Source organism: Rhizopus delemar, genomic scaffold (assembly GCF_000149305.1).
Source record: "Rhizopus delemar RA 99-880 supercont3.1 genomic scaffold, whole genome shotgun sequence".
In the NCBI taxonomy this organism is placed as follows: domain Eukaryota; kingdom Fungi; phylum Mucoromycota; class Mucoromycetes; order Mucorales; family Rhizopodaceae; genus Rhizopus; species Rhizopus delemar.
In genome coordinates this window covers 2,630,372-2,652,730 of record NW_027137827.1, presented here as the reverse complement: position 1 = coordinate 2,652,730, position 22,359 = coordinate 2,630,372, and the positions used below count along the sequence as shown (strand labels likewise).

Below are 22,359 nucleotides of genomic sequence, written 5' to 3'. Positions count from 1 at the left end.
ATATTTTATTAAAAGGCAAGAATATGTCTGGATTGTTTTTATAATGGTCACCTTCTAAGTTTGAGTGACTCTCTCATTTCAGTAAAGCCAAACCAAACGTATATGTGTTCAATGAATTCAATTTTACATGCATTTTATTCAATACTTCATTCTACCATAGGCGTATCCAAAACAATACCCTCTTCATCTTCATCATCGCTCTTTCGTTCTTGAAATCGATGACTTGTGTATTTCTTGTCTTCTTCCACTCTTTCTTCTTCTTCACCTGATGATGAGCCAATATCCCCTTCTTCATCCGATGATGCATAACCTCTTTCCATATCCATCACCTTTCTCTTGTCCTCAGTCTATAACAAGCACAAAATTAGATTTGTTATTGTACATACACAACATAATTCTTTACTATCGCAGCTCGTTCTTCTTCGACAGATCTTTGCAAATCTTTCAAACTGTCTACTGCTTGTTTTAAATTTCGTTTACGGTTTTCTAATGCAATCAACTTGTTAATCTTTTCTCGCTGTAATATTTCAATCTCTTTTTTTAATTCTTCAATTGAACTAGAAACCAGTTTCAGTATACAAAAACAATCTTTTTCTTTTTCTTTTTTTTACTCTCTGTATGCATCTCTAGTATCTAATTTCATAATTTCTCTTGCAACTCTATCATATTCCAACTTGTGATTTCTTACATTTTGAGCAACAATCAAATCTTCTTTTAGGGTAACAATATCTTTAATTGCTTCAGCTTGGGCCACCGCTATTGATCAGTGGAATGAGTTGTTTGGACATGAAAAATGATTTTGTTATTCTTTGTACCAGTTCTTTCTACAATGGCATTATATTCTTTAATGTCTTTATCATTGACAGTTTGTATAATAGGATTTCGTTCAAGGTTTGTTTGATAACTCGTAACTTGAATAAGAATGTTTTCAAATGCATGCTGTCTAGTTAATGCAAGATGTGTTGGTCAATTGTAACAAGAGTTTTTCTATAAAATATCATTTACGCTGAATCAATTGGTTCTGTATACAGTGTATTCAGAAAACTGTGTACTTTTTTTTCCAAGGTCTTTACAGTACGATCGTCAAGTGCCAATCGTTGTTTTAAAGATAATTCTTTATATAAAAAATAAGTAAAATTTACTTTTGTCTAGTGAAATGAACTAAATTTACCTTCATCCATTTTATTTTGTATGTGTGTATATCAAAAGAATTAAGAAAAAATACGTATTTTTTTTTTTTTTTTTTTTTTTTTTCAAAACCCAGTCTAGCGACGTTTGATTGGGCTTCAATTCAAGGTATTCGACTTGTAATGAATAAAAGTGCTTATCAAATAAAATAAACACTTTCTCATCCTAAGATGTTAATGTTTAAGCCTAAGCTAATCTTAAAGCTTATACCGATTTAACATTAACAAATATCACAGATAATAAAAGCTGTGGATATGGTTGGTAAATGTGATTTTCACTTATATTATTAACAAATTGTATAACTAATGTGATACTCACCGATACAACTCGAAATAACTAGAATGTAAAATAATAAGGTTTTACGTGCTTTTGTATTTGCCAAATGCTCCTTTTTATTCCGAGCATTAGAGAGAAAATGAAAAATGCTTTGAGCTAAAATTGATAAACGTTTATAAACTATTGAGAAAAATTTTGAAATACTTATTCAATGCAAAAAGAGGCTAGAGGTACTTTTCTATTGATAAGCATCTTTCAAAGGAGCTTACAGGATAATCTATCTATCATTAACAATCTTTTTGAATTGCCTTTGAATAAGGCCCCATTATGTTAGAAGTGAGAGCCATAATCTCTTTCAAGGGACTTTCTCTTCATATCACACTTCGCTAGCGATTGAATAAAATTTGAGTGGATTGAGGAAAAGTAAATAAGATGGCATCATAATGTATATTTGATACAGCTGGTCAGAATTGGCATATAAAATTTAACAGGATAGTAATACACAACGCAGTTTATTGATGAAGAGATTTTTTTCTTTGCGAATAATTAAAGCCTGTTGGCTTTTTATATTGGCTTTCAGATCACCCTTCATGATCTGTGAGGCTATCTTTCTAACTTCGACTGCTTTATGAATACCAAGTACGTAACAAGGTATCCTGTTTTCTAACGATGCTATTATTTTGGTCAAGTATTTAAAAAACAAATAGCCGTGATCATTGTTCATACTTTCATTGAGCTCCAAAAAGCCAAGAGACACCTGGTCATTTTCAGTCTCAAGCTTTTAATAAACAGGCAACCGAGTGCCTAACGACCAAATATGTTGCAAGTTTTCTTGGTCCACCAGTCTTCCACAAGAAATCAATAATAGCAATTCCGAAGCAAGATGCTACATACTGGCATTTCTATCTTACCCCAAAGATTGAATGAGCAACACTTGAAATACTGATTTAATAACCTTCCAGTCTTGATGAATTGCGACCTGCTGATAGAGACAATAATGTTGTTTGAATTGCTATCAGGTAAATCAAGGCTTCCCAGTGAAGAACCAAGTAAAGGAGTGAACATATTATCTTTAAAAACACAATTTCCTACAACCAAAAGCATGTATAAACCAATAAAAATAGATAATTCCTTGAAGACTTTGTTTATCGTGCTCTTCTTCTGTATCTTGGCTGTTGGGATGGTGAAAACGTCAGAAGTATGGATACTATATACACAATCGTCTCTCAATGGTTGACAATGAGCAAATATGCCAAAACTTGTTACCAGAATGGAATATTGCTCGAATGATGATGCAGTTTGTAAGTATATTAATATCGATAAGAATAGTATTGTTGCGCCAATCAGTCCAGTAGATGATGATGTATTGAAGGAAGAGACGAGCTTGTAATTGTGGTTGCTAGGAAGTAACTTTTTGAACGCATCCTCAATATGGTCGATAGGTTGAACAGAAGATGGTGCATTCTTACGAACGACATAATATAAAGCGACCAAAATTTCCAAGATAAAGTATTTTAAGTATAAAAAATAAGAATAATGAAAAATTAACGAAGCCGAACAATAGTTTTAAAGTCGAATACTTTTATTAAAGAAAGATTTCAAGGCTATTTATATTAATTTGGACAGGCCCTGAGATTAGATGACAAAAAATAGTTACGACCGATATGATTTGACATGTATAAGAATATTTTATAAACTGATGCTATCTACAAATTATTTAGACATAAGCTGAAATATATTATTCAGGGTAGTTATTGGTAATCAGAATCTATTCTTATCTCAACTCATTTGTAAAGATATAGCCCATAACAATATGATTTAACATATTCAATAAGGATATCATAAACCAATGTTAAATATAAATTTTTTTAAATATAAATTGAAACATATTACTCAGGGTAGGTTGAGTTGAAGTGCAAAGCGCAATCATTTAATTTCCTCGTGGTACACTTATATAGTTTGATAAGTTATCAGCAATTTTGTACCAAATTATTCAACTTTAGCTTTTATAAAAATCTTTTATATCATTACGAATAGTTTTTTTTTTTTTGCTTATTCGACCATACTTTCTGTAGAGTAAAGGCTACACACGCATGTTCATGCAAACATCAAGCTACGCTCAAAGCCGACCAAGTTGTTGCTAGCTCATGTTGTAGGGTTAATTAGAGCATTAAAGTCAACAAAGTAAAACGGGCTCTTATTGAAGAAGCTTGCTTACGTTATATTCATCATTAGTTAAGCTACTTTTTCTGCAAGTATGAGTACAATATTCGAATATGCAGACAGTTTGCTAGGTAGTAATGATTTCATCTGCTCCCTACCACATCAATAATGCCGAAAGAACTTAATTTGTAGATAAAAGCATAAACTTTTTCATATATAGTGTATAAATGTGCATCTAGAGACTAAACTCGTCATATTAAGTATAGGTTTTCAATGCTTGTTTCCATAACTGAATAAAAAAATGAGTTGCTTTATTTATCTTTCTTTTTTCATATTACATGATCCGCCTTTCTTTTGGATATAAATTAGACCAGCTCCTATTAACGTGCCACCAAGCTTAAACCTGAAAATTTTTTGACAATTTTCAAAAGTTATAAACTTTTCCACAAATAATCCAACAATAAAACAAACCTATAACAATCATTATATAAACCTTTCTGAACATTTCTTATGGGTTAGATTGTTATTTTTATTGATAATATTTTTTTTATGTCATTTGAAAGCATGCGGTGTTTTGCTAATTAGACCTGAAGAACAAAATAGGAAATGTTATTATGCTAGAATCTTCTTGAACCTTTATTTCAAAGCGAATTCAAAGATATATAAAGAAATAAAAAACAATTATTGTACTATTAATCGAATTTGAGCTCGGTCAAAGAATAAAATAAAGAAGGGAGGGAAAGTCTAAAGATAATATATATAAAGTAAATAACCAGAAAATTGAAGGGTGGGTATAATAACATTTCCTATTTTGTTCTTCAGGTGTAATTAGCAATTCTAGGTCGAAAGAAAATTCTCGAAAGAATTTCTTGAGACCGTCAGAACAAAATAGGAAATGTTATTATGCTGATCCAGAGTCTAAAAGGAGTCAGAAGCATCAAAAAATTCGTCTTGACTTGACAGAACCATAGATGTAAAATCAACCTGTGCCATTTGATTTCTCTGGTAATGACGAACAAAGGTATCCGATGAAGCCCAGTTGCCAAGAGCCACAATGCTTTCCTGTGGAATACCCAGATCCAATGCTCGAGAGGAAGCCAAAGACCGAATAGAGACCCCAGATTCATTGGTGCACGGAGAGATAAATTCACGATGTAACCACGTAGATATAGTCGACGCAGATAATGGCTGATGCACATTGTTGGACTTGACGAAGAGATTTGAATTGGCTGGACGAGCTTGTAGAGCCGGATGATCTCGGAGTGCTTTAAAGCATTGAATAACATTTCCTATTTTGTTCTGACGGTCTCAAGAAATTCTTTCGAGAAATTTCTTTCGACCTAGAATTAAAATTTTTCAGATTTAAGCTTGGTGGCACGTTAAAGGAAATTCAGTTTTACAAATGTGGCAAAGGAATGCCATTATTTTTATTTTCTCTCGATGAGAGAAAAAGTGAGAGAGAAACTGAGAGAAAAACTGAGAGAAAAACTGAGAGAAAATGAGAGAGAAAAAAAAAGTGAGAGAAACTGAGAGAGAAACTGAGAGAAAATGAGAGAGAAACTGAGAGAAAAAATGAGAGAAAAACTGAGAGAAAAACTGAGAGAAAAACTGAGAGAAAATGAGAGATTTTAGGTCGATCAAAATCTTGTAAGAATTTTGTGAGACCATCAGAACAAAATAGGAAATGTTATTATGCTAGAATCTTCTTGAACTTTTATTTGAGCGAGTTTTTATGATGTATATAGAATAAAATTTTATATTTCTATAAGATCATTCTTCTTTTCGCTCGGTCATTACCAGCTCATATACGAACAAAACTTACACAACACTTGGTATATCTTCTCATGTCCTCTATCGAAAAACAATTTCACTTGATGCAACAACAGCTTGCTGCCTTACAGGAACAGTTCAACTGTGCAACTTCTTCTATGCAGTCAGCGGATGACACTGATCCCCTCCCATTACATTCTATGGGTACTCGCCCCCATTACGATTGGTCTCCTTCTACTGCGCTCACTGAGCTGATGAATTTGCACACTCTTCTCCATACGTCTCCAGTACTTTCGGACTCTGAGCGTAAAGCAATTATCGAATCCTACCCTCCCATTGCCCATCTGGACTACAAGGCCCCGGCTACAATCCCCACTTCTGAATGTTTAATGAACAAAGGCCAACGTTATGAAGACAACTCCTTGAAGCAGTTACAATATCTCTTGTCTGACGTATTTCGCCCGTTGGACATTCTCAGTCATGAACTTGTTTCCTCGGAATCGGGTAACCCAACCTCGAGCGTTATTGTACCATACTGCGGGATATTCGTAAGCTCTTACTCCACGTCTGTTCAACCATGACGCAAAATCGTACCAATATTGCCCTCCGTGCTGTCAATCCTTCTTTCTCGATCAAATCTAATTCAGAAGTTAATTACACCCTTCCCTTAGATGAATTCCAACAAACTTTAATTCAGCAAACTGCCGCAAGAAAGGCTACGCGTGAGGCAACTATTAATCGTCGCCCACGTCATCGCTTCCCGAATGGTAATTCTGATATTACTAACTCGCTCTCCAACGCTCCTGATTAGCAGTTTTTTCGATCAGGTCCACCCTCGCAGCAGGGTGGTTACAACAACAACAGCACCGGCAACTTCAACAACTTCAACAATTACAGCACCAACAACAACAACCACAACAACAACAGTTTTCGACCAAACAGCAACAACAGCCACACCACCAGCAGCAACAGCAAGAAATCCAACAACCCTTTTCGCCAATAAACGACACGCTCTCAAAATCAACAACGACAACCACAGACAAAGTTGGAGGTCGACTCAGCAAGTACTATATACAATGGATCAAAATTTCAACAAACTCATTCGTCAACACCATAATCAAACACGGTTACAAAATCCTCTTTCACACTCCACCACCAGTCACTACAAAACCCACTCCAATCATTCCCTTTTCAAACGAACAATCACTTCTTATCGATCAAACTATTCAAGAGATGTTACAGAAATCAGCAATCGAAACAGTATCAACTCAACAGGTCCAGGATATCCCAAGCTTCTACAGCTCGATGTTCGTCATCCCAAAAAAGAATGGTGGCGTACGTCCCGTCTTCAATCACAAGCAACTGAACCAGTACGTGGAAGCTCCCCACTTCAAAATGGAAACTATTAGGGAAGTATCACAAATGATCAAACCGAAAGACTATCTTGTATCCATCTATTTATCCGATGCTTTCCTTCATATAGAACTTCACCAAGACTCACGGCATTACTTACGTTTCAAATGGAAGGATCAAGTCTATCAGTACCGTACGACTGCCTTCGGTTTGTCTTCCAGTCCTTATGTCTTCACGAAAGTTTGCAGGCCCATTTTGGAACACTTACGCTCTCAAGGTATCAGGATTTCTGCATACTTGGACGATTGGCTCTTACTGGCGGACAGTAAGCAACTGGCTATTCAACAAGCGCAAATGGTGGTATCTCTTCTCCAAGATCTCGGTTGGCTCATCAACTTCAAGAAATCGGTATTGGCTCCCACCCAACAACTGGAACATCTAGGCTTCTTATTGAATACCAAGACGATGACAGCAGCTTTGCCGTTGAGAAAACTTCGGGACATCAAACGTTCGATCAAACAACAAGCTCCTCTAAGAAGATACCTTAAATTAATGTAGTCTAAATACTTTGCTTTTAGCTTGAGAACAATACTCGTTTCGGTGCTATGCCTGCTGCATTATTTGTAAAGTACAAAGATGTCAAGAACTTGATTGATGCACGCATTGCACATTTGACTAGAAAGCATAGTAACGACAAGGAAAGTATCAAGCTTTGTGTCGATGCACTTAAGCAAGAAGGATTCTTTTCGTTGCTTCGTTTCCATGAGAATGGTCCCTTTCTGTTATCTTGGGTTTCCCCTTGGCAAAAAAAAAGGTATGCCCTAGTTATTCACAGCCGAGAATAATACTAATTAAAAGACTGATATTTTTGTAGTTCCTCGAAGAAGCAGAAGAGTGGTGTATTGATTCAACACACAAGGCCTGCAAGTCCTTGAACAACCCCGCTGAGAATAGCTATCTCTTTACCATTGTTGTTAGAAGCCCTATTACCAACAAGGGTGTTCCGGTCTGCTTTTTCATTACAGATCGTGAAGTGCTATCCACATTGGAGCAATGGCTGACTTGGTTGAAGTCTACCTTCACTTTGAAGGTAAAGAAGATCATGATCGATTGCAGCCCAACAGAGATTGGTGCTATTCGTAGTGTCTTCGGTGATGCAGTTCAGGTCTTGCTTTGCCATTGGCATATCAAACGTGCATGGGAGACTCATATCAAGAAAGACGTAAGTGATACTTTCTAGTTTTGTAAGTACTGTATTTGCTAATGCTGTAAAACTATAGATCAAAGTGGACAAAGCTACTAAGCAGTCAGAGAACGTACGTTCTGCTGTACGTGCAAGTTTAAACAGTATGATGTATGCTAAATCGTGCGAAGAATTTGATCTTTCTGTTAGCTTGTTCAATATCAAGTACAAAGAATACACCTCTTTTGTTGATTACTTCAACAAGCTATGGGTCCCAAAGAAGCAAAACTGGAGCCAAGCATGGTCTCAAGTAAGTTTGTTATATTGTTCACAGCATATTTCGGTGCTTTTTTAACAAGATATTGCAATTATTTAGGAAGCTTCATTTCATACAAATAACCTGATTGAATCTTACCACAATCAGATCAAGTCATTTTACTTGGGCCGTAGTAGAAACTTGAGAGTAGATCACATGCTATATCTTTTAACCAAAGTTATTCTTGTAGATTATCGCCAAGATAGCATTAGAACATACTATGGTTTTCAAGATGCAAAGTTGGCCGCTTTTGAAGAGAAGAAGAGAGCAAAAGCGTATGAAATTAATTTTGATATTGCTTGTTCAATGATAGAAAAAATAGATGAGGACGTAAGTATTGTAGTATCTGGCATATCATACTAGTATATTAAGCAGTAACTCTTTTTGTTATTAAAACTTTTCGTGCGATTCCTTTACCAGCGATAGTAAATATATTGTAAAGGTAGCTGACAGTTGCATTAGTGCTTGTTCCTGTCCAGATACTGCTAAGATTTGCAAGCATATCTTCTTGACAAGTCGAATTACACAAATTCCTTTCTCTTTGTGCTTTTCCTTGGTTGAGCCACTTTCTGATGACTTGCCAGATGTTGAAGACAGCTGCGATATTGATGAAGCAGAAAACCTTCGTCTTGCTGAATATCTTGAAAATATTCAGAAATATCACAACTCGTTCAACGGCATCTATCAGCAGAAAATGAGCAAGATCAAGTCTGGTATGCGTATGCATACGTGAAGTAAAATGGAAGACGTCATGAAGAGATCTGTTGCCAACATCAGTGATGTTGATGAGAGCTCTGCTTCTCTTCCTCGTAGACAAAGATAACGATTTTTTTTATATAATGTTATTAAAATAAAATTTCAAAAATTTCATCTCTCAAGTATCAAGTAGAATATTTTAATGTTTTTTTCTAAGTGTTTTCATTTTTTTTTTTTCATTTTTTCCCAGTGACTAGCATTTATCGTTGGTCATTTAGATTTATTCGTGCATAGATTTCAAACTTTGTATAACTGTACGGTGTTTTAAAGGATTATATTCATCATTAAGAAGGCAAAAAATTATGAAGATATTCTTTACGTGCTTTTTTGGTTTCTAATAGTTTAATTTTGAACACTTATAGAAAGCTCCACCGAAGATTTAGCTTCTATGTTTAAATACTATTAAATCAGTGGCAAGAATTGAAGTTGGTAGTATATGTCTTACATCTCCACCTTGAACCTGTCTAACTATGTCTGAATTTGAATCTGTCGGGATAACGAAAATTTTCTTTGGTTTCAAAGCAGTCTTCAGACAGTCACAATTTCTTCCTTTTGACAAGATTTTTTTTTTTTTTACTTTATTTTCCTGTCTACATATACACAATTATTATGGAAGTTCACCGTTGTCGCTTTGTTGAATACCAACCAGCAGCCATCAACGCACTCGATTTTACACCTTCAACTGTCAAAAAAACCAGACTTGCAGTTGGTCGAGCTAATGGCAATATTGAAATCTGGGATCCTTCTTATAGATACAGACTTGAAAAGACACTCCCAGGTGGTCAAGATCTATCAGTTGAAAGTCTTGTCTGGGCTCATCAATCAGTATTGACAGACATAGACGAAGATAGTACACCAGAAGAATTAGAAAAGGAATTAGAACAGTTGTTGGAACAACCTCCTCGACTTTTCGCATCAGGATTAAATCCTTACATCACAGAATGGGATACAACTACAATGACTATCAAGGTAAAAATAATAATAATAATAATTGCTTTATGAAAAAGTGCAATGTGCTTATGTTTTGCTTACAGAAATCATGTGACTCGAATGGTGGTGCAGTGTGGTGTTTGGCTGTCAACAGCAAAGGCACTCAACTGGCAGCAGGTTGCGAAGATGGATGTATTCGTATGTTTGATATTGCAGATGGCCGTCTTGAATATTTGCGCAGCTTTGAACCACAAAAGGGACGCGTTTTATCAGTAGCATGGGCACCTAATGATGAATACATTGTCTCTGGTGGTTCGGATTCTGCTATTCGTACCTGGAACCCTGCAACTGGAAGAACAATTCATCGTATGACGGTAGACAAGAATCCAAAAGAACAAACTTTGGTTTGGGCAGTGGCTGCTGTCATGTAAGTTTGAAACAATTCACTCTTATGTTCCTTTAATGAATGTCAAAAAAAAAAAATAGGGGAAATACAATCATTTCAGGTGATTCAAGAGGTGCTGTGACATTTTGGGATAGCAAGTTGGGTACTGTGAAGCAAAGTATGAAAGCGCACGGAGCCGATATATTGTGTATTGCAGTATCCAAAGATGGTAAGCAAGCATTCACAGCTGGTGTGGATCGTAAGATTACTACTTTCAGACGCACGACAAAGAAGATAAAGGAAGACCATGTAACTCAGTGGATGAATGTGGGTAGCCGTAGATACCACTGGCATGACATTCGAGCTCTTGCATTAGACGAGAGACCACATATCAACTCAATTGTGTCAGGTGGTGTTGATGTTGAGCTTGTTGCTTGTCCAGCCGCAGAATTCCCCAAACTCATCCAAAACAGATTGCCTCCTTTCCCCGAAAAATACATTGTTTCCCTATCTAAATCTCATCAGCTTGTCATGGCTTCCTTCTTCAACTCGATCTCTGTCTGGAGATTGGGTAAAGCACAGAATTTGGATTTCAAGTCAAAAACACCTGCATTACCTGAGATGGTTCAACCTCATCAACTGGCTTTGGAAGTCAAGTTAAAGCCAGACTGTAACATTACTTCAAGTGCTTTATCGGAAAATGCCCAATGGATTGCAGTAGCTGACGTAGAACAAGTGAGACTATTTAGAGTGAATCAAAATGTAAGTTTTGTTCAAGAGGATTATATCAAGAAATTAATTGTTTCTCATAGACCGAAACAGGAAAGTTAGAAATCAAGAAACAGCGTGCATTTGAAAGAGAGTTGAATACATATTTAAATGAACAAGGTGCTGCTGCTGGTGCTCATCATGTTCGATTTACTCCTGGATCAGATAAATTGATCATTGTGACAGTTGAATCTCGTATTCTTTTAGTTAACCTTACCAACTGGTCAGTAGACACATATCACGTATTATGTGAATTTGGCCATCATAGAGGATTGGACAGTGATGGAAATAGCTCTGACGATCATGCAGTAGCCACTGTTGTATCTATTGATATCAGTTCAGATGGACAGTGGTTGGTGACTGGAGATGATGATAATCGTATTCACGTATTCAATTTAGACAATTTTAAGGTAAACTATCACAACTAGATGTGTACAATGAAATGATGGTTTATTCACACAATTGTATAGCATCATCTTAAACTTCCACAAGGCACTACACCTCATACAGCATTGTCCTTCAATCAATTTAGACCCAATGAGCTTTTGATTGCCTTGGCAACTAACGCATTTTACATTTATGATGTCGAACACAAAAAGCTTACAAATTGGTCAAGTGCACATCAAGACATGTCCAACTGTCGACTTTTAGAACAAAGAGATCGTATTCGAGGTGTAGCTTATAACCCAGCCAATGAGAACAAGATGATATTATACGGTAGTGCCTATATGTGTCTTGCTGATGTGGAACACAAGCCAGTGTCAAGCAAATTGGGTAAAAGAAAGCAAGAAGAGACACCGCTAACGAAAAAAGAAGATGGATTAGCATTCCCCATCTCGTATCAATATCAACAAATTTTATATTGTGGATTTATTAATAAGGACCAAATGGTTATGATTGAACGTCCTAAATTCAGTGTTTTGGAAAACTTGCCACCTTCATTCTACAAGGCTCATTTTGGTGCATAATCATTTCTTGTAATAATAATAACAACAAAAATAAAAATAGACCCCCCTTTTTTTTATATACTCAATTGACCAACAAAACATTCATCCGCTTGTTCAAATGCTGTCTTTCCTTCTGCGTCTTTCAATTGTTGATCACAACCCTTTTCGATTAACAGATTGGCTACTTGTAATTGCTCGGATATGCATGCTATTGTATTTAGGTTAAATGATTTAAAAAAAGTTGATTTATCTTACCCAAGTGTAAAGGTGTCTCTCCATCCTCGGTTTTCACATTTAAATCTGCCCCAGTTTCAATTAAATATTTTGCAATTTCAAAGTGCCCTCTGTCTGCTGCATAATGAAGTACAGATAAACCCTATCAACAGAACAATGAGATTATGACTCTCTTTAACCTCTTTTCTTTTACATCTTCGTCTTTTGTATTAATCAAGTCCTTGTTCTCTTCCAGTGCGGTTGCTAACTTTTTTAAATTGTTTCCTCGAGCATAGCCAAATATATCGTCTGATTCTCTAAATAAAACGTCTTTATATCTCCTCAATGCATGACTTTTTTTTCCCTTCTCTTACTCTTCTTCTTCAAAGGCCATAGAACTGACAGCATTTCCTAGTCCACCAAGTTCCTTTTTGTGGGAATGAGTATAGAATGCTCAACAAATGTGTTTATAAAATAGACAATGCACACACCTGCTTTTTAAGTTCTTCTGGAGAAGGTATATATTCATATTGTCCTTGTCGAGACCAACCCACTTTTAATGCCTCTACACTTTCAATATATCTGTTTCTCGCTTCTCTAAAGCTGAGCCCTTTGCAGCTATTCCAAGCATCCCACTTGGCTCTAGCTACAAATTCAAATAATCCCGGTTTTGGTTTGTTGATGTCTCCAATGGTTGCTTGCTTAAAAAGACCATAAAACTTTTTGGGTGTATAAGTAACAAGTCTTCTGAAGCTATAAAGTTAATTTTACGTGTAATTTTTTATCGTTGGATAAAGGGATATCGTGTTCATTCATATAAACAAATGCTTGTTCGAACCACTGATCATCTTGACAAATTTCATCCATGTTTTTTTTAATATAAAAAAAAAATAGAAAAAGGAAATAGGTCTGGTTCCTGGACCCTTTTACTCTACGAAAAGCCACTTTTTTGCTTTTTCATCTTTTTTTTTTTTTTGCATGTCAACCGTAGCCATTTCATTTACAGGAGGCAAGGACTGTACGCTTGCTTTACATCGTGTTCATCAGCAAGGCGCAAAAATAGCTGTTCTTGTCACCTTTAGTCCTCCGGAAAGGTCATTTAAAGCACATGCGTTAAATATCATTCAGCAACAAGCCAAAGCGCTTGGTTTACCTCATACAATCTGTACCATTCACGGACCTGATTACCTTCAAAGTTATCAAGATGAGATTCGAAAGTTAAAGATAACTTATGGCATTGATGGATTAGTGACGGGCGATATCAAACCCGTCTGCAGTAACTTTATGGAACGTGCTGTAGAAGGTACTGGCGTTCAATTGATCAGACCGCTTTGGGGACAGGCGGAGGGGGAGATAATAAAAGATCTGTGTCAGTTTGAGGTCGTGGTGTCTTGTATTGACCTGAACAGGATAGCACAAGATGAGTTTGTGGGAGAACGCTTGACACCGACACTGCTGCAAACAATTCTTCGGACAAATCGAAATGTGAGTCCTACAGGAGAATATGGAGAGATGCATACCATGGTACTTGATTGTCCACTGTATTCTCAAAGATTAAAACTGGAAGCGGATAGGCTGATAGAAAATAAGCTTGTCTATTTGAACGTGAAGACTGTGACACTTGTGAATAAATAAAAGGCCTTTTTTTTTTGACTGGCTGAAAATAAAAATTTCTTTGTGCTTTATTTATTTTTTATTGTCACTATTTTAATCTTTGTGATGTCAGGTCGATGTTTTATTGAATCAAGAACCGCAAAGATAAGGTCACTGATCATCAATGAATAGCTTGGTATGTAAAAGCCATGCTATAAACAAAGCCCTTTCTCTTCCCCTCCTCTCTCTCTCTCTTCTCTTGATCTTTGAAATCATTGTATCACTGTGATTCCGAATTCGATATATCAACCTGTGAGATGTAATTTAATAAACTATTTCTTTTATACGCTTTTACCCGACCTTAAAGAGTTTATAATACAAACGAAAAAAAAAAATTAAAGTTAGTGTTTACTGCGATTGCACGATTTCCTTATTTCCCCCCCCCCTCAGAAAAGAGGAGCAGAAGCCGAGACTCATTCAAGGTAGTGTCGAGGCTTATTAAACACATCATTTAAGGAAACAAGACCTCACGCTATTGTCACACCCGAACCAGAAACTAAAGAGAGGAACTAATCTGTCTTGTTCTTTGTTAAATGAGGATCATTTTTATATGCTGAATTGTTTGTTGAGTAGATACGCATCAAGTACATCAAATAAATAAAAGGGCGTATCAGCCAAACAGAACAGAATAATATTTGAGTTTGAAATGTATACGCTTTTTTTTTTTTTTTTTCTACAAGCCTTACGTAAGTAAAGCCAGATTCCGATATACAGGAACGGGTTTTCTTTTTTTCTATAAGGTGATTATACTTGGAGAAAAAAAAATCAGGCTATGAAACTCAAAAAGAAGAAGACTGTAATACATGACTAGTTTAGTTGTAGTAAGAATTATACAAAACTTTAAAAATAGTTTATTAGCCAAAAATATATACAGCTTTTTATAAGAAATAAGGGGAGAGAATAGTGATGTACACGAGTCATGTTTGATTGGTAGATAGTAATTGATTAACACGTGTGTACTTGGCTAAGTTTCATTCTGTATTGAAGAAGGGAAAAAAAGATCGTCAAAACCAAGTTTATTTTTTATTTTAATCGCCGAAACTAAATTAATATAACAACCCAGCCAATAAAGCTAGCTTTGGTTTCTGTTTCTTTTTCTTCTTCTTCTTTCTAAAAATAAAAAATAAAAATATGGTTGCCGTCAAGAATATCTGTTGTATTGGTGCTGGTTATGTTGGTAAGCTTATTAGAAAAATAAACACGTAAAAAAGAGAGAGATGACTTACACGTAATTAGGTGGTCCTACTTGTGCCGTCATTGCTTATAAATGTCATCACATCAAAGTGACCATTGTTGACTTGAACCAAGCTCGTATCGACGCCTGGAACTCTGAAAAGCTTCCTATCTATGAGCCCGGATTAGAAGAAGTTGTCTTTGACCGTCGTGGTAAAAACTTGTTCTTCACAACTGATGTTGATGGCGCCATTCAAGAAGCTGATTTAATCTTTGTCTCTGTTAACACACCTACCAAGAAGTCTGGTTTGGGTGCTGGTATGGCTGCTGATCTTGCGTAAGTGTTTATTGTTTATGATCTGCAATTGTATGCTCACTATTTATATACAGCTACATTGAAGGCGCTACTCGTCGTATTGCTCAAGTAGCCAAGAGCTCCAAGATTGTCGTCGAAAAGTCTACTGTTCCCTGTCGTACTGCTCAAAGCATGCGTACCATCTTGGAAGCTAACTCTACTGAAGGCATTCGTTTTGATATCTTGTCTAATCCCGAATTCTTGGCAGAAGGTACTGCTATCAGAGATCTTCTTGAACCCGATCGTGTCTTGATTGGTGCTCTTCAAACTTCTGAAGGTATCAAAGCTCAAGAAGCTTTGGTTGAAGTTTATACCAACTGGGTCCCCAAGGATCGTGTCATTACCACTAACCTTTGGTCTTCTGAACTTTCTAAATTGGTAAGTTGTAACAAAAGGAAAAAAAAAGGAGAAAAAGTATCTTATTGATTATTATTAGGCTGCTAATGCTATGCTGGCTCAACGTATTTCTTCTGTCAATGCCCTTTCTGCTATCTGTGAAGCTACTGGTGCTGATGTGGATGAAGTTGCCCGTGCTTGTGGTAGAGATAGCCGTTTGGGTTCCAAGTTCTTGAAGGCCTCTGTTGGTTTTGGTGGATCTTGTTTCCAAAAGGATATTCTCAACTTGGTTTACTTGTCACACCAATTGAACCTTCCTGAAGTTGCTGATTACTGGCACCAAGTCGTAATTATGAACGAATACCAAAAGAAGCGTTTTGTTAGAAAGATTATCTCCACCCTCTTCAACACAATCACCAACAAGCGAATTGCTGTTTTAGGTTTTGCCTTCAAGAAGGATACTGGTGACACTCGTGAATCTGCTGCTATCACTTTGATCAAGGACTTCATTCAAGAAAATGCTCAAGTTGCTATCTATGATCCCAAGGTTGAACACGAACAAATCTACATGGACCTTTCAGAACCCGGTGTTGTTGATAACCGTAAGCAATTAGATAAGCAAATCACCATCTGCGCCGATGCTTATGAAGCTGCCAAGGGTGCCGATGCTGTTGTTATCGTGACTGAGTGGGATGAATTTAAATCTGATGTGCTTGACTATAAGAAGATTTATGAAAACATGAACAAGCCCGCTTTCTTATTTGATGGTCGTTTGTTGCTTGATGCCGCTCAACTTCGTGAAATTGGTTTCAAGGTTCATATTATTGGTAAGAATGAACTTGCCGGTACTGCTTAAGAGCAAAGCAACACACTCCCTTCAATTTTTATACATATAACCCCTTCTCCCTCTTTCATGGAAAAAAAAATATATACTCTTGTGTATAAACAATCCCATTTAGTTCATTACCGTGTTGTGCATTTTACATTTCCACAAATAAAAAAAATTGATAAAGTAGACACACATTTTATTTGAATTGAATAATCCATTGTTTCCAACAGTTCTTGCATGTTTTGTATGTTTCCTTTTTTTCTTTAGTGTACAAAACAATACTCCGATTGAGCACCAATTAAGATAAAAATACACTTTTGGAAATCATTCGCCAACTTCAGGAAAAGATTGGCTGACGTTGAAAAAGACAATTAGCTAAATGCTAATTCTTTATTTGCCAAAATAAAAAGTCAGTCTCACCAAATGTAAGGCTCAAATAGCCAAAGCTTATGCAATAGTTACCCATTTTGATACCTGCCACTGGCTTAATTAACGTTACTTTAAGAGTTTCAAAGTGTATCAAAGAGAAAGCTTGAATGTGAGGCTAATGCTTATAACGCAGGAACAGTGACGGAGCACCATTTGAGCTTTTTAAAGGTTATTCTTAATGAAATGGACAAGTATCCAGAATTGAAAGGATATTACCTTAATATGGATAATGCTTCTATCTATAGTTTAACTGATATAAAAAAAATATATTCATATGTATACCTATCTCCGTATTCTCCTAAACTAAATCAAATTGGCCAGTTTTTGTCTTTTTCCCCCCCCCTTTTTTTGTCAAGAGTAAAGTTTATTTGAGTGTGGGGAACCGAAGACAAATACATGTGGTTTAACGGAAAAAAAAAAAGGAAGTAAAAGAGACATCTATCTCTCAAGCGTCAATGCAAAGGGGCGCTTTCGTGGCGCAAGGTTGTGTTTCAAACTTTCAAAGTATGCCCAAGACAATGTTGGGCACGCAAGATGAGACAGTTTGGCGGTCGAGCGAGCACAGTAATTTTTGTGTATGCTGGAGATGAAAATCAAATTATCCAAGTATCCAATCATTTCCAAAAAGTCGGCTTTTTTGGTTGGAATGTGGAATCTTATCAATTCAGTAAAGGTATACAGTTGGGGATATGCTAAGGTCATGACGAAAAAGGTTATGCAACTACCGACAGCTTGAAACGCCAAGATTTGCTCCAAATTGAACTTATCGATTGCGTCCTTGCAGAAGATCCCAAGACGGTAAAAATCATTTACAAGCAACGTTGGAGATATGGTTGCATTGGGCTTCACTTCACCATATACATTGGTGAATTGGTATTCATAACCGGGCGAATATATATATATCTTGTAGTCAGGTCGGTTGTTAGTATCAGGGAGCTCATCGGCAATCATATTTGCGCAATGTGCCACTTTTGTTGGCATTTTAGAAGACAGCAGACCGTGTACAAATGGATGAATGTAGCTGGCGGTTAAATGCATCTCGGACATCGGCTTCATATTACAATCGTAGAGAAATGGGATCAGGGCTGTCTCTGCGTTGATCGCGCTCTGCTCGTACTCGTTCCCTTGCTCGCAAATAGTCAGTAGTTCAATTTTTGTGCGTGTTTCATCCATTTCGTCATCCACGTATTGCTGAATTATGCGTTTGAGTCGTAAAAAGAGTTGAGGATCGAAAGAGTTACGTTGACACTTGTTGATCATATCTGCACGCATGGCCTGTAGCAGTTCGGGAGGAAAGATCTGAGTTGGCAAACTGTGGTAATTGCATCTTTTTTGCAGGACAAGGACACCGGATAAGGATAAAAGCTCGTTGAATGAGTCTTCAATAGTAAACATTGTTGCTGCTGCTGCTTTCTCTTGGCACATTCGTCGAAACAGGTTGAATTTCAAGGAAAAATCTTGACCTTGCACCATCCAATTATTGCCAGCTGAAGATAATTGTTCAATAGAAGTCTTTTTGATCACGTGCACACTATCAACATGTTTTGCGAGATCCGATTTTCGGTCAAACACATTTCGACATGAAATGCATGCGAATTTCACAACAATCATCGCGCCAGCTTTTTTGTATCTGTTGAGATTCTTGTGATTGTAGGCATGCACAGCGATATCACCAAAGATACTGTGCCAGTTTGCACTACGCGGCCCTACCTCCTTGTTATGATATCGACAAACGTGTTGTCGTGTCTTCTGAAAAGAACCGTATGTTTTGTCGCAAAACGGGCATTCTTTCTTGGTCAGTACGACGGTGATTTGTTGATTATTGCCAGTAATGGAATTACGATTAGAATTGCTTTCGGGTGTCTCACGTTCCTTATCAACACCGCTATTTTGAGTGTCAAGGGGTTAGGCTGAATGGTTGTTGCCTTCACGACTGCTGTTACCGCTGTTGCACGGAAATTGCTGTTAATGAGACTGACATCAAGGCTTTCGATTGAGGAGGTTATGCCAAAACCACGAGAAAGGACGATCAATAGTGTATTTTTGCCTTGAAGCTGGCGACAGTTGCTAATTTGTATGTTATGTTTAGTTTCGCTATACAGTGAAGTTATAACAGAAACCAATTAATAGAAGACTGTAAAAGACTATTAATGTACAATAACAATAAGATCAACAATTAAACTAGTTCTTGACTTCAATTGCTTGAACGTGCAAAATAAAATGTTCGGTAGCCAAAATTAAATTTAGCGGGAAGAAAGATTACTTTTTATTACATTACAACAATAGATACTTTGAAATAACATATTAATACAAGGTAACTGGGGAAAATGTACAACTATGAAGAGTATTGTGGTGATTTTGATGAATAAAGTAAATGATGTATCAATTGAGTATCCATTTTCATATTGATTCTTTTGGTGTTCTTTTCTGTCTGGTGTGCTGACACGTTGGGTGAACAATGCGCCCAGAGATCGTCTTCTTGATGTGTCCTGTGAGGGAAGAAAATAATAGGTAAGAAAAATAATGTCCGCCAATTGTGCCTTCCATTCATTCAATTCCCGATGCGGTGAAGCTGATATTTTCCTTTCCTCTTATTTTCTTTTACATTTTCTTCAATAACGTCCGTTAGAGTTATCCAACCACACCGAAAAGCATACCATTAGGATCGCCATGAAAAGGAGCATCGTCTGAATACAAAATAAGCTTTTAAAAATCAAAAAGGAATCAAAAGCGACTCCCGATCAAAATACGTCTTTATCATCATACGGATGGAATGACGGCGCCCGCATGAAGTAAAGTAGGCAGATTGTCGTGACATAAACCTGTATTTTTTTTTTTTTGCCTTCGCAACAACATTTGCAATAACATGGAGAAGGATTCTGCTGACTATGGACAAGTGAACAAAGACGACAATTCTTCATCTTCTTCTAACGACAATCAGCAGCAAATCGCTGACACGACCATAACCGAGGATGAATTTGATATCCTGTCAATGATACTACCTCTTCGACCTGGTTCTGATTTATTCAGCAAGAATTCATTCCGATATCAATGTATTAAGAACATTATCATTACTGCAGTCATTGGTAATGGAATCACAGGAGACGCATACTCTGTCGGTGCTAATGAACATGATGGTCGACGAGCTGATATGATATATTTCCCACTCAAGGAATTTGCACGCGATCTTGCGCCTGTGATCGTTGAAATACAGAACAAGGTGAATCATGCATTTGTCGCTCGAGTCACTCGGTACTGCTTGAACATCTTTGATGATGTCAGGGCATTGCCTGTATTAGTAGTGATCAGCATTGATGGTTTCTCGAGCAAGGAGTTTCGTGATTTTGCATTTGACAAATCGGACGGCAATTCATTTTACACGCATCCTTGCCAGTCATGGGCGAAGCAAGTTCAAGTATACACTGTGGATTTCATTGCGAAACGTATTGACAGCTCACCGATTGATCCGATGATTGCATTGGCATATGTTCTTATCCTTCAAGAGAAGAACATAATGATGCTTGATAAATATGATGTCCCGACTATTCAAGACATCTACAAGACAGCCCTGAATGTTTTCTCCTTTGGCAAAGACACGACTGACGATTTGACCCGACGCAACGAATCATTCTGTGATGCTATGGCCAGTCAGTTCGCAAAAATTCTCAAGTACGAAAAAGATTGCTCTGAGGAGGCCAGAAAAAGACTTCGTCAGTACGCGGAAGATGGAATCGATTTCGCTAGACAATTCAAACGTCGGCAACTTTTTGTTATACAATGGTAATAGTAATTGAGAAAAAAGGTAGAAACAAAAATAAAGAAACAGTTTGGTACTTTTTGAGATTGATCTTTATTTCAGTTTAAGTTAAAGTAAAAATTATTCTAATAGAAGGCAGGTATTTATATCTTATTGAGTGAGTGGCTTGATATCTTTTATTGTAAGCATTCTTCTAATCTTCAGATACTTTAGCAAGTGTCATCTCTAATTATGATTATGAAAACTTTTCATTTATTCTTTTGTATGTCTGTCATAGATTATCTTTTATTCTGGGAATTCCTCACTGATTTAAATAATGTTATTTCAATTATGTGAAAGATTAGCAATATTCCTGACATTGGATTGGATTTTGTTATTTTAGTTGATACTTCTTCTTATCAAAGAACTCCCATGAGTACAATACATATTCTAAAAGAATATATTTAATTGGAATTGATTGTATGATCTTATTTAAATAAACTTATATTTTATTTTATTTTAATTATCATCTTGTATTAAGACTTATATTTATTAATGTCAACTACAATCAGTTACTGTTCTACAACAACTTTACACAAAATCTCCTAGTGTTATCCCAATCAGAGCAACAACTCCTGAGAAACCAAGTGGCGATCTAACATTTGTAACTGACGAGAGAGTCCAATTAGCTCGAAGGTTCAATTGGGCTTCATGCTATGAAAAGGGTAGAGCTGCGGGAATGTTCATCAGATATAGCAGCCATATCAGCCTTAAGCAGGCATTCTCTAGGAATACTTTGTAGCTTATATTACAATAAATGATTTCCACAGTGCAATTGACATGGTCTATAAAAACAGAGCCTTTAATTTAGTAGAATAATGGTTTGTCATCAACGCTGTTGCGAAGGCAAAAAAAAAAAAAATACAGGTTTATGTCACGACAATCTGCCTACTTTACTTCATGCGGGCGCCGTCATTCCATCCGTATGATGATAAAGACGTATTTTGATCGGGAGTCGCTTTTGATTCCTTTTTGATTTTTAAAAGCTTATTTTGTATTCAGACGATGCTCCTTTTCATGGCGATCCTAATGGTATGCTTTTCGGTGTGGTTGGATAACTCTAACGGACGTTATTGAAGAAAATGTAAAAGAAAATAAGAGGAAAGGAAAATATCAGCTTCACCGCATCGGGAATTGAATGAATGGAAGGCACAATTGGCGGACATTATTTTTCTTACCTATTATTTTCTTCCCTCACAGGACACATCAAGAAGACGATCTCTGGGCGCATTGTTCACCCAACGTGTCAGCACACCAGACAGAAAAGAACACCAAAAGAATCAATATGAAAATGGATACTCAATTGATACATCATTTACTTTATTCATCAAAATCACCACAATACTCTTCATAATTGTATGTTTTCCTTAGAGATGACCCAATGGATAGACCTTCCAAATATAGAATGTGCAAGCGAACCTTTAAATCATTGATCCCAACCCAAAACTCAAGCCAAAAGAGGTCCCGATTATTCTGCATCTCAAGAATATATAAATAAACACAAAGGACAACATTTAATAAAGGACATCTTTCTTCCATC

At 36.5% G+C, this 22,359-nt stretch overlaps 9 protein-coding genes across 9 annotated transcripts; 5 read left to right on the top strand and 4 right to left on the bottom strand.

The window, feature by feature from the left end:
* Window positions 1-146: 146 nt before the first annotated feature.
* RO3G_01048 (uncharacterized protein) lies at window positions 147-1,181 on the bottom strand (the record flags this gene model as incomplete). Its single annotated transcript, XM_067655639.1, has 6 exons — window positions 147-347; window positions 404-557; window positions 612-756; window positions 816-943; window positions 1,006-1,114; window positions 1,172-1,181. 6 exons carry the CDS (start codon window positions 1,179-1,181, stop codon window positions 147-149), a joined length of 747 nt encoding a protein of 248 aa, XP_067511740.1.
* Window positions 1,182-2,322: 1,141 nt separating this feature from the next.
* On the bottom strand, window positions 2,323-4,111 carry RO3G_01047 (uncharacterized protein; the record flags this gene model as incomplete). The annotated part of the gene is made up of 3 exons (XM_067655638.1): window positions 2,323-2,928; window positions 3,786-3,832; window positions 4,099-4,111. 3 exons carry the CDS (start codon window positions 4,109-4,111, stop codon window positions 2,323-2,325), a joined length of 666 nt encoding a protein of 221 aa, XP_067511739.1.
* Window positions 4,112-5,471: 1,360 nt separating this feature from the next.
* RO3G_01046 (uncharacterized protein) lies at window positions 5,472-6,806 on the top strand (the record flags this gene model as incomplete). Its single annotated transcript, XM_067655637.1, has 3 exons — window positions 5,472-5,901; window positions 6,069-6,164; window positions 6,295-6,806. The coding sequence occupies 3 exons, from the start codon at window positions 5,472-5,474 to the stop codon at window positions 6,804-6,806; spliced, it is 1,038 nt and encodes a 345-aa protein (XP_067511738.1).
* A 549-nt stretch (window positions 6,807-7,355) lies between these two features.
* Window positions 7,356-8,982, top strand: RO3G_01045 (uncharacterized protein; the record flags this gene model as incomplete). Its single annotated transcript, XM_067655636.1, has 5 exons — window positions 7,356-7,564; window positions 7,729-7,972; window positions 8,031-8,243; window positions 8,310-8,579; window positions 8,692-8,982. The coding sequence occupies 5 exons, from the start codon at window positions 7,356-7,358 to the stop codon at window positions 8,980-8,982; spliced, it is 1,227 nt and encodes a 408-aa protein (XP_067511737.1).
* Window positions 8,983-9,614: 632 nt separating this feature from the next.
* RO3G_01044 (uncharacterized protein) lies at window positions 9,615-12,056 on the top strand (the record flags this gene model as incomplete). Its single annotated transcript, XM_067655635.1, has 5 exons — window positions 9,615-9,974; window positions 10,040-10,362; window positions 10,476-11,082; window positions 11,133-11,498; window positions 11,559-12,056. The coding sequence occupies 5 exons, from the start codon at window positions 9,615-9,617 to the stop codon at window positions 12,054-12,056; spliced, it is 2,154 nt and encodes a 717-aa protein (XP_067511736.1).
* Window positions 12,057-12,252: 196 nt separating this feature from the next.
* RO3G_01043 (uncharacterized protein) lies at window positions 12,253-13,115 on the bottom strand (the record flags this gene model as incomplete). The annotated part of the gene is made up of 5 exons (XM_067655634.1): window positions 12,253-12,411; window positions 12,463-12,565; window positions 12,623-12,675; window positions 12,740-12,967; window positions 13,020-13,115. 5 exons carry the CDS (start codon window positions 13,113-13,115, stop codon window positions 12,253-12,255), a joined length of 639 nt encoding a protein of 212 aa, XP_067511735.1.
* Window positions 13,116-15,394: 2,279 nt separating this feature from the next.
* Window positions 15,395-16,621, top strand: RO3G_01042 (uncharacterized protein; the record flags this gene model as incomplete). The annotated part of the gene is made up of 3 exons (XM_067655633.1): window positions 15,395-15,411; window positions 15,465-15,807; window positions 15,866-16,621. 3 exons carry the CDS (start codon window positions 15,395-15,397, stop codon window positions 16,619-16,621), a joined length of 1,116 nt encoding a protein of 371 aa, XP_067511734.1.
* An 840-nt stretch (window positions 16,622-17,461) lies between these two features.
* On the bottom strand, window positions 17,462-19,004 carry RO3G_01041 (uncharacterized protein; the record flags this gene model as incomplete). The annotated part of the gene is made up of 2 exons (XM_067655632.1): window positions 17,462-18,908; window positions 18,967-19,004. 2 exons carry the CDS (start codon window positions 19,002-19,004, stop codon window positions 17,462-17,464), a joined length of 1,485 nt encoding a protein of 494 aa, XP_067511733.1.
* An 885-nt stretch (window positions 19,005-19,889) lies between these two features.
* RO3G_01040 (uncharacterized protein) lies at window positions 19,890-20,807 on the top strand (the record flags this gene model as incomplete). The annotated part of the gene is made up of 1 exon (XM_067655631.1): window positions 19,890-20,807. The coding sequence occupies one exon, from the start codon at window positions 19,890-19,892 to the stop codon at window positions 20,805-20,807; it is 918 nt and encodes a 305-aa protein (XP_067511732.1).
* Window positions 20,808-22,359: the final 1,552 nt, after the last annotated feature.